The 11,030-nt window shown below is 32.0% G+C and overlaps 2 protein-coding genes across 3 annotated transcripts in view; one reads left to right on the top strand and one right to left on the bottom strand.

Moving 5' to 3' along the window:
• The window catches only part of LOC105126459 (transcription factor TGA1-like), a 28,574-nt gene extending 21,844 nt beyond the window's left edge, over positions 1–6,730 (top strand). The window contains exons 1-6 of one of the 2 annotated variants that reach the window (XM_011027326.1): positions 2,538–2,818; positions 3,634–3,693; positions 3,786–3,927; positions 4,614–4,885; positions 5,566–5,793; positions 6,113–6,730. In XM_011027326.1, the coding sequence (XP_011025628.1) occupies positions 3,819–3,927; positions 4,614–4,885; positions 5,566–5,793; positions 6,113–6,265 (762 nt within the window). In that variant the 5' untranslated portion in view covers positions 2,538–2,818; positions 3,634–3,693; positions 3,786–3,818 and the 3' untranslated portion in view covers positions 6,266–6,730. Of the gene's footprint in view, positions 1–2,537; positions 2,819–3,633; positions 3,694–3,785; positions 3,928–4,613; positions 4,886–5,565; positions 5,794–6,112 lie in introns of those variants that run through there. The other variant, XM_011027328.1, reaches the window with a different exon arrangement.
• Positions 6,731–7,733: 1,003 nt separating this feature from the next.
• The window catches only part of AGT2 (alanine:glyoxylate aminotransferase 2), a 48,989-nt gene continuing 45,692 nt past the window's right edge, over positions 7,734–11,030 (bottom strand). The window contains exons 7-9 of the mRNA XM_011027332.1: positions 8,434–8,547; positions 8,165–8,317; positions 7,734–8,006 (exon numbers count right to left, since the gene is read on the bottom strand). Coding sequence (XP_011025634.1) covers positions 8,202–8,317; positions 8,434–8,547 — 230 coding nt within the window. The 3' untranslated portion in view covers positions 7,734–8,006; positions 8,165–8,201. The remainder of the gene's footprint in view (positions 8,007–8,164; positions 8,318–8,433; positions 8,548–11,030) is intronic.

Raw genomic sequence — 11,030 nt, 5'->3', positions numbered from 1 at the left:
AAAAAATAAAAATATATTATTTTAAAATATTTTAAAATAAAAAATATTTTAAACCACAATCATTACTGAAATTTTAAATACCCCTTCTTCGACCTTCTCAAAAAACTCAAAATGCTAAGACTAAAGGAGTTTTGAAATTGTCCTAGGTTTGATAATTCTAAGAAATAGCCTTTGTTCTAATTTTTAATTTTTTTTTTTTATTAATATGGATGTTCGAATTAGCTTATATATATTTTAATTAATTTTATAAATTTTAAAATTAATAACTATATAAATTTTTAATAATATTTAAATTTATAACACTTACTAATAACTTCTAAAAAATAAATTTAACTAATCAATTAAACTATACTTATTAATATTTCTCTGCATAACTCTTGATAGCATGGATGGAAGGCAGAGTAATCCGGCATCCATAAGAGTCAGATATGATAAAATATTAATAGAAATAATTGCGTAAACAACACTAAAATAAGAAATGATGTTGACATAAGGTGTTGGCGGTGGCCATCAAAGTCAACAAAAATATGAAATTCCCAATAAAATAAGAAAAAAATAATTTGAATAAGAAATTATAATAGGCATATAATAGAAAAAAGAGATTAACCTAATTTTTTAAGAATTACATTAGTTTTTAAGTCTCTTTCTTAACTACACATAGAATTGAATTTTCAATTATATAGAGTAGAAGTCTTTTTAATCTTAGCATATATAATATTTTAAGGTAAAATAATATATTTGATATTTACAAATATAATCTTCTTGATGGTTCTTACAAATTAAATAGTATTCTTTGAAATCAAATCTCTTGACACATAATTTGTATTTTTATATATAATTATATAAGTTGATCCTAGTTTTCTTCCCCACAATTAAAAAAAAACGATACTAGTTTTCTTTTCAAAGTGTTTTGCATGTATATTATCAAATTTTATACTTGATATATTTCTCATAATCTGTATAAATAAACAATTTTAAATATTTATTGAATTAAAATGGTATAATATTATAATAAATTCATTAAGTTTTCAAGAATACAAAATAACATTTAATTTCACTAAAATAAAAACCATGAATATAAAACTAAATTGTTTTTCAATACTTAATACTTAACAATTATGACAAACAAGTCCTCAAGATACGTAGTATGATAACAAAGAGCTTGAAATTCGTATAGCAAGTTTTGAGTTCGAGTTAGGACATGTATCTCTTGTAAAAGTTTGGGATAATTAAGGTTTTATTCGTTCACCTGAGTCCACAAAATGTATTTTTTTAGAGGTGGGGTTTCCTCAAATAAAAAAAAATTACACACACACAAACATATCATAAGAACTCCAAAACAATCACAATCATTAATAATGTTGCATAATTTTGTTGTAATTATATATACTTTGAATAGGAAGAATATGCTAAATGTATGTTGTTTCAAGAAAGTTTTTTTTTTGAAAAATTAAAAAGAAAAGCAAAGTTTCATTTTTTTGTATATATTTCATGCAAAAAAATTTTAATTAAAAACTTTTTTATTTTGAAATATTTTTTTAATTAAAAGCTCGAGCCCCAATTTTTGACCTATCTGTTTTTGTGTTTTTAAAATATTTTTAAAAAAATTAATTTTTTTATTTTTTTATTTACTCTAAATTAATATATTTTTAGTATTTTTAAATTATTTTAATATATTAGTATAAAAAAAAATTTAATTTTTTTTTAAAAAATATTAACATATATTTTAATATAAAAAGTATTTAAAAAATAACTTCAATCATCTAATATAATTTCTTAAATTCTCTTTGTCAAAACCTGACACCAGGTGATGCAAAAGCAAAGACGTGTACTTCCCCGGTGCGAGCATATGCCAAGGAGTTTAGTTTGTATCAAATAGCTAAGAATTTCGTACGAACAAAACTATAAATATGTTATTATAAATATGTTATTAAATATCTTAACCAAATTATGATTTCTATAAGCAATAATGGGTGGGGAGAGAGAGAGAGAGATTGTTCCACTATTTATTTTTGAAACAAAGAACGAACCAAAAATGAATCAAATAGACAATCCACACATCATTGGCACCGTCTCCTAAGTATTATTAACACCACAAATTTTTGAGAATAACACCACAAATAGAGACAAAAAAAAAGAAAAAAAAGAAAAGGAGAGGATAGCATCTTTAGACACATCATTGTCACCATCTCCTAATTATTATTATTATTATTATTTAAGCTTATCCTTTTCTAATTATTTTTCTTTTAAATTTTGTTTTTAAAATTTATTTAAAAATATGATTGTTATTATTTTTTAAATAATTTTTCGGATTAAAATGTATACTAATAATATTTTTTTTATTTTTTAAAAATTATTTTTAATATTAATAAATTAAAATAATTTGAAAACACTAAAAATATTTTTAAAAAATACTTTTAAAATATAGAAACAAACATACGCTTAATATATCAGTTCTCCCATGACGTCTCTTCACACCAGCTCAGAGTGTCTCAAATAATATAAATTAATTGCCACCAGTGTAGCTGAATTTTTCAATTCCATACGTATAAAAAAATATAAAAAAGAAAATTAAAAAAAAATGAATATAGAACACCATTGAAGGGAAGAGAGTCTCTTTTAAGCTGTCTTATTGTCATTCGATTCTTGTTGCTAATGATGATGGGACTGGTGGTTTGAGAGAATTACTGCAACAAATTCTATTACTTCTTCTCTTTGGATTTCACTTCAGAAAATTTCCAAAAATTGCCTCTAGCCCTACTTCTTGCAGTTGCAGAGCCGGGAAAGTTTCTTTCATGGTGCTTTGATTTGAAAAAAGGTCTGTTTTTTCCTTTGCTTTCTTCTGGTTTGTTTTTGAGGGAGTCTGTTTGGTTATTGAGAAAGTTGAAAAGGGCTCGACAAAGATAAGGAAATCTAATAATTTTCAAGCTGCTCTGTTCAAGTCTAGCTTAGCTAGGAGAATTCAAGTGTTCTAAAGCTGATACTATATTACTATATACATGTGTGTGTATGTATGTATGTATCTATGTATGCTTATCGTGATGAGATTTGCGCATCATTGATTGACGTGGAAGAGGGGCTCTTTTTGATGTCCTAAAATTTTTGAGTGTTTGAATATGTTCTGCTTTCCTTAGGATTTTCTTTTTTAGCAATTGAAAGTGAGTTTCTTCTATGTTTCTGGCCTGGATGGAAGCCAAAATTGATGTATGATTGCTTTGGTCTGTGAGGAAAACAAGCTGTTCTGCTTCCAACCTTTCCTTTTTATGATTGCAGCTGTGCTGCTTCGGTCTGAAAACAAGTTGTTTGTCAATTAGTTTTGGCTTTCGAGAGCTTTAATTCTCATATGTAACTGTGAGATACTCTTTAAATAGTTTCGGTCACTATTTAATTGAGATTGTCATGATATTAACACTGAAATAATATATGTTAGACAGCGTGACCTTTTCCATAGTTAGATCATTTCATCCATAGATCTTTAGAATCTGTTGTTTTCTGTCTATTGATACAAATATGTTCATCATCCAATAGTTTCAACCACAAGCTTCTCTTATGACAACAAAAAAACTAACCTTGAGAGTTCTTTCTGAAAAATATGAATACTTGCTTCGTAACTATACATGTGAATGCTTACAGGTACAAAGACGTCTTGCACAAAATCGTGAGGCTGCTCGTAAAAGCCGTTTGCGGAAGAAGGTAGGAAGGACTATCCACCATGCATTAAAAACTGCTGGCCTACAAGCAATAAGAGGATTGTTACTAACTGTGATTTTAATTTTTATTTACAGGCTTATGTTCAGCAGTTAGAATCAAGTCGTGTGATGCTCATTCAGTTGGAGCAGGAGGTTGACAGAGCTAGACAACAGGGCCTGTATATGGGTGGTGGAGCAGATGCTAGTCAGCTAGGTTTTGGAGGACCTACAAACTCAGGTATGTTTGCCAAAGTACTCTTTTACCTTTTGTTCTGCTGCTGAACTCCCAGATGGTGGTCTATCAAGTTTGAATTAGATGTCTCTCTCACGTTGCAGTGGGCATTGTCAAATGTTTCATGCTTTAGACCTTTAAATTATTCTTAAAAGTTAATGGTTCACTTTATTTTCTATATGAGCTGTCTTTTTCTTTTTTCTTTTTCTCTCCAAGTTAGTCGTTTGCTCTCTCTTTGATTCTTGCTAGAGAATGACGAAATTATATAAGAAGATAGGAGGTTTAGTTTCTAGTAAATTCGTAAAATTATTTCAGTTGAAAAATTTTCAGTTTGCTTGAGCTCATTTGAGCACCGGAGACCATCCAAAGTAGAAGCGATTTGTTGCATTAATTAATTCATATACTTGTAACTCGATCTTCATGCACTACTACTATGTATTATGTTTAAACAATGATCAAGCACTTCAATGGCAAATAAAAAGGTGAACTGCTGTCCTCTTTATTGGCTGACATGCCTGAAATTAGCACTTAAAATATGGTCCTAATAGCTTGCTGTCGATACATGACTTCACCTGAAAAATGCCTGTATTTTCTCTGTTAATTTCTTGACATTTAACTTCTTGTGGCTTAACTTTAAACTTGTTCGTTCACATTTATCTATCAACCATATGCTGACTCTGAGGATTCTGCAGGGATTGCAACTTTTGAGATGGAGTATGGGCACTGGTTGGAGGAGCAAAACAGACATATTTGTGATATGAGGACTGCTTTAAACGCTCATATAAGTGATGTAGAGCTCCACATGCTTGTAGAGAGTGACATGAGCCTCTATTCCAAACTTTTTCGCCTGAAAGCAACTGCAACAAAAGCTGATGTTTTCTATGTGATGTCTGGCTTGTGGAAATCATCGGCAGAAAGGTTTTTCTTGTGGGTTGGAGGGTTTCGCCCTTCACAGCTTCTTGAGGTGATGAATTAGTGATTGAAAATTATTAATTTAAAGTTATATATGGGGGTGCCGTTGAACTTATGAAATACCTCATTTTGATCTCACCACCTTGCCAGGGTGGGTAAACTTGATCTAAAACTTTGACAACTTATCACTGCATTCTGGTCTGCGCTGATGCTCGGCTCGGTGTATTAAATTTCTTTCACGTCGAGCATTACGCTGGTAATTGTTAAAGTGCATGACATGTTGCCAGTCTGGTTTATTAATTACGCAGTTGGTTTTTGGTCATTGTCTGCTTTGCTGTAAATATGGTTAGGGCCCTTGTTACTCCAAAACTGTGGTTATTGTGTTGTCTTGCACATAATAGCCAGCAAGTCCTGTCTAGTCATGTAAAGTGCAAATATTTATACAGTGATAATTCATTTGGAGGGTTCTGCTATTGGTATAGAGTCATGCTAATTGCACGTGGTTGTTAAAATAGCATTTCTCACTTCCTAGACGTAAGTATCGGCACCAACATATGTTATAGATTAGCATCTTATCATTTGGTTCATACGATTAATAAGTTCTTATATCATTCAAATGGTTGTTTCATTGACTCAAGTATTCATTTTATTCTGTGTTTCTGGACCTTGTCATATTTTCTATTCTGACCCAGTTTCTTCTGAGATATATTCACAAATTTATTTTGATTACAGATTCTCGTGCCTTGCATGGATCCCTTGACAGAACAGCAACTTGTGCATGTTTATAATCTTCAACAATCATGCCAGCAAGCTGAAGATGCTTTTTCACAAGGTTTGGAAAAAGTCCAGCAAAGTGTAGCAGAGACTGTGGCAGCTGGTCAGTTGGGTGAAGCAAGTTACTCGCCTCATATGGAAACTGCAATGGAGAAGTTTGAATTACTGGCCCGCTTTGTGCAGCAGGTCTTATAATGCACCTTAACTATGCATTCTCGAATGGTTTTAGTCTAAGTTCTTTAGGCATGTGCACTCATAACACAAACACAATCCATGAAGTAATAACTTCAATTTCAGAGGAAAAGGCATTCATAACTTTCATTAAAGCATATTAGTGCCTTGTGTCATGAAATAATCTTGTTATGCGGATGTGGGTGATATCCAAGTTTTCGCTAGCATTTGGGTCAAAAGTGGTTGTGCTTGAAGCTATGCTCCCCAGCTTTCTGAATGAGATCAATCAGCTGGGCTTGTTGATATATCTAACACCAACTCTTTGTTTTAACAGGCAGACCATCTACGCCAGGAAACTTTGCAGCAGATGTCTCGGATCTTAACAACACGTCAGGCAGCTCGAGGGCTGCTTGCCTTGGGTGAATACTTCCAACGGCTTCGGGCTCTGAGTTCACTTTGGGCTACTCGCCCACGTGAGCCTGCCTAGCTTCATATTAGGACCCTATAGCTGGTCGAGATCTCAAGGAGATAATCATCACTGGAGCCATACTCAGAAAGAAAAAGGGCGTCTTAGGGTAATGATGTAATCTTATATGTAGACAATACAAGCTGCTGACATTTTTCAAGCAGCCTCCTACAACTGGAAAGTTGTAGATATAAATAGCCATTCTATCAAGAGGAAGCTTGTGGTTAAATCAATTTTCAGTGCTGCTACTGTCTTGCCATCAAATGATATATCACGTTGAGTCTGCAGGTGAAACTTTGTCATGTAAATTGTAGTCTACTTGTGTTTGTATTTTTGTTCTGCCTTGTACATAAATCGTGAGAATTGCAAATTATTTGTTGCCTCCCATCTCCCTTTCTTATACTGAAATGGTCAATGTAGGCTAGGAAAACCCTACCTGACAATGAACTCGAGGTCAATAATGAATGGCATGGATGTTTTGCTGCCGAAATTATGTAATATCATTGATGCACAATTAAGAAGATGTAACTCATAGCCATTCTATTTCCATTAGTTTCTGTTTCATTTCCAGGGAATTCTGACTGGGACAGCTTTAGTTCATTTGTCTTGTGATCCCATTATGAACATGAATAATTACTGGAAATAACCTGGTTGTCATACAACAGGATAGCGTTCCAGCAACACAAGCAAAGCCCCAACTAAGCTAAAGCTATTCATAAACCACTCAAAAGGGATGTGCAAAAGCGAGCAGCAAAGCAAAAAAGAAAGCGATGTTGTTACTATCGTATTACTAGTTCTACTAATCTTGTTGTAATCATTAAAGCATGCAACGTTTGTCAGCAATACTGAACTAACCAATCCATGTCATTCCACTAATTAAAACAAAAAATCTTTGGACGTGTTCATCAGACTGCCACTATCAATCCACCATCCCGAGCCCACACTTCAATGGCTTGATAGAATAGTTTAACATGATTGGTCTCTCCCTTTTTTTATCTAGCTAGTGATATTTCTTGTATTTTTCGTTTCTTTTCTTCTGTACTAGCAATCTTTTCCCTTTTTCTGGTTTGTAGTTTATATTTGGTACAAGGAGAAATATAAAGCCAAGAGCATTTCCAGTTTCACGTCTTTAGTTTTTCAATCTTCTTATCCATCCCTGCCACTTCTATATCACCAGTTGAGCTCAATCGATATTTTAGTCTTCAGAATCCACATTTAGAGATGGTTGCTTAGGCACATGGCCTGATTTGGAGGGTATTGCTGACTAACATGGAACTACAAAGCCAATAGTTCTGAAAAATTGGACATTTAACTGTCCTCCGAGGTCCGAGGTCCTCTTGCAATGTAAGTTTTTCTTGAGTATTAACTCTGCCTGCACCTTAAAAATGAAAGAATCTAATGCCTTGCCAGCACCGTTGAACTAAAAATTATCTGTCGCACACACCGATAACCGCAAAAGCCTTTCTTGGATTATGTTTCCTTGCATGAGTTTTCAAGTAATGTATATCTATTGGTGCACATTATGACATGTGCATCCACAGAACATGGAAATACAGTTTGATTTTTTCAGGTAATAGAATCAGAAACAAGCAAACGCATCCTATTGTTAGAAAGGTTAGATATTTGCTCGATATTATTGAAAGCAACCTATCAGAAGAGATCGATGCCAAAAAATATGAATAATTACATATTCATCTCAGCTTTTGGCAGGTAGCTCCTCACAACTTTGACATTAAATAGTCCAACGCGTCAACAAGACAATCTGCGTATGCCAAAACAAAAACCGTGACATTAGATCATTTGGTTAAAAAGAGCATGTAAACAAAATTAACAATGGTAATCATCACGCAAGCAGTTCAGAGCTTTTTTTCACAGAAACTGCAGTTTTTAAAAGCTCTCAGAATCGCTCCTGAAAGCTACCTTATTGCTTATCTAAAAACACGAGGGTTTAATTTATTTAAGCACTTGAAGAGACATGAAGAGTACCTGCATCATCTTTGGTGAAGCACATTGGTGGTTTGATAGGGAACACATTTCCATGTATTCCACCTTTGCCGACTAAGATGCCAAGCTCTGCACTCAGGAACCAGTGATGATAAATACAAAGTAGAAATCGATGAGAAATTCATTTCATAATCAAAGGCTTATCTTTTCTACGTTTATGGTGTTGGGAGGTTGTGCCTTATTACCTCTAAGTTTCTCAAACAAGACTGCAGTTTCTGCTTTGGCAGGGGTTTTTTCCTTCCTGTCAGTCACAAGTTCTATCCCTACCATTAAGCCCCTGCCCCTTACATCTCCAATGACTGAAACAACAATTAAAATTTCAGAGCAGCTTAAAATATCACAAAAAAGTTAAACAATAGTAATTCAGAAGTTACACATCAACATCTAAATTCATGTAATCATCACATCTGACGAAAAAGTTGATAAAATTTGGACTTCTGTTTGGCTGGCTTGATTTCTATTCTGCACAAGGCTACAGAGGCTCTTAAGGAAAGAAACTAGCGTGGCTCATGTCTTACAAAAACACACATGTGCACAACATTCACATGCAGCTTATTTGTGTAATAGCCCATCCAAAGACATTGTACAAGCACATGCATAAAAGAAAACTCATCTGCACACTCTTACAGGAACTAGGTTTACGGCACAAACTGCAAAAAAAAGTGCTAATGATATACTATATAAGTTCGGAGTGATTTAAGAAACTTATTTTATGTTATTTAGGGTTTTAGACATAGGAAAACAATGAGCTTTGTTGTGTCGGTTTGACAACTGAGCTTGGAAAATCCTCTAAAAATGGAAAGAGTTGGAGACAACAGAGCCCATGCATGGGGTCATAATACACGAGAGCAACTAACTGAGTTTGGCAAAGATCTTGAACAAGTGCAAGAGAGATTGACACACCCGGGCATATACGATCTTGCTCCCATTAATCTCATGGTCGAAATGATATAGAAGGAAGCACCAAAGCCATCCGTTGAAAGCATATAATTATTGATTTTATTTTATTTTCCTATTTATCAAGAGATTCATATTCATAAGGTTTGGAGACTCCAGCAGATTGGCTGGCTATGTCTGGATATATTCATTACCAAAAAAATATTTTAATCTTTTTGTTCAAATATCCTCCCTTCATATGTTCCTATTACCAAAAGATATATATATTCTTTAGCATATGAAAGGAGGCTGAAAAACGTCCATTAAACTTTAAATGGCTATATTCATTGATCACTTGTTATAATTTCTAGGATTTCTTTCATTGATCACTTGTAATCTATAATTTATATAATTAACCTCTTTGTAGTTCGATCCCGGTCTTGCCGGATTATTTATTACTTTAACATTCCTGCATTTGGGAGAAGACATCAATCTTTTAGTCGTGTCATACATTGTCCAATTTTATACTTAATATATTTCTCATAATCTGTTATAAATAAACAAGTTTAAATATTTATTGAATTAAAATGGTTTAATATATAAATAAATTAATTAAGTTTTCAAGAATACAAAATAACATTCAATTTCACTAAAATAAAAACCATGAATATAAAACTGAATTGTTGTTCAATACTTAATATTTAACAATTATGACACACAAGTCCTCAAGGGGTGTAGCATGATAGTAAAGAGTTTGAAATCTTCTCCCTTCATATGTTCCTATTACCAAAAGATATATATATTCTTTAGCATATGAAAGGAGGCTGAAAACCGTCCATTAAACTTTAAATGGCTATATTCATTGATCACTTGTTATAATTTCTAGGATTTCTTTCATTGATCACTTGTAATCTATAATTTATATAATTAACCTCCTTGTGGTTCGACCCCGATCTTGCCGGGTTATTTATTACTTTAACATTCCTGCATTTGGGAGAAGACATCAATCTTTTAGTCGTGTCATACATTGTCCAATTTTATACTTAATATATTTCTCATAATCTGTTATAAATAAACAAGTTTAAATATTTATTGAATTAAAATGGTTTAATATATAAATAAATTAATTAAGTTTTCAAGAATACAAAATAACATTCAATTTCACTAAAATAAAAACCATGAATATAAAACTGAATTGTTGTTCAATACTTAATATTTAACAATTATAACACACAAGTCCTCAAGGGGCGTAGCGTGATAGTAAAGAGTTTGAAATCTGCATAACAGGTTTTGAGTTTGTATTATGGCGTGCACTTCTTATAAGAGCTTGGGATAGTCGGGGTTTTACTCGTTCACTTAATCCCAGAAAATATATTTTCTGAAGGGTGGGGTTTTCTCAAATCAAAAAAAAAAAATTACGACACACACAAACATGTCATATGAACTCCAAAACAATCACAATCATTAATAATCTTGCATAATTTTGTTATAATTATATATACTTTGATTTGGAAGAATATGCTAAATGCATGTTGTTTTAAGTAAGTTTATTTTTTTTAGAAAATTAAAAAGAAAAGGATAGCTTCATTTTTTTTATTATAATTCATGCAAAGCTTTTTTAACTTAAAACTTTTTTATCTTGAAATATTTTTTTTTATTAAAAGCTCGAGCTCCTTTTCTTGGCCTATTTATTTTTGTATTTCAAAAGTTTTTTTAAAAAAAATTAAAATTTTTTATTTACTTTAAATTAATATGTTTTTATTGTTTTTAAATTATTTTAATCCATTAATATCAAAAATAATTTTTAAAAAATAAAAAAAAATATTAATATATATTTTAACATAAAAAATTATTTCAAAAATAACAACAACCACCCTTAAAACAATTTCCTAATCCCTCTCTATCA

Source organism: Populus euphratica, unplaced genomic scaffold, assembly GCF_000495115.2.
Source record: "Populus euphratica unplaced genomic scaffold, PopEup_1.0 scaffold78.1, whole genome shotgun sequence".
Lineage (NCBI taxonomy): Eukaryota > Viridiplantae > Streptophyta > Magnoliopsida > Malpighiales > Salicaceae > Populus > Populus euphratica.
Note: the sequence above shows the minus strand (reverse complement) of the source record. Positions and strands in the feature narration are given on the sequence as shown.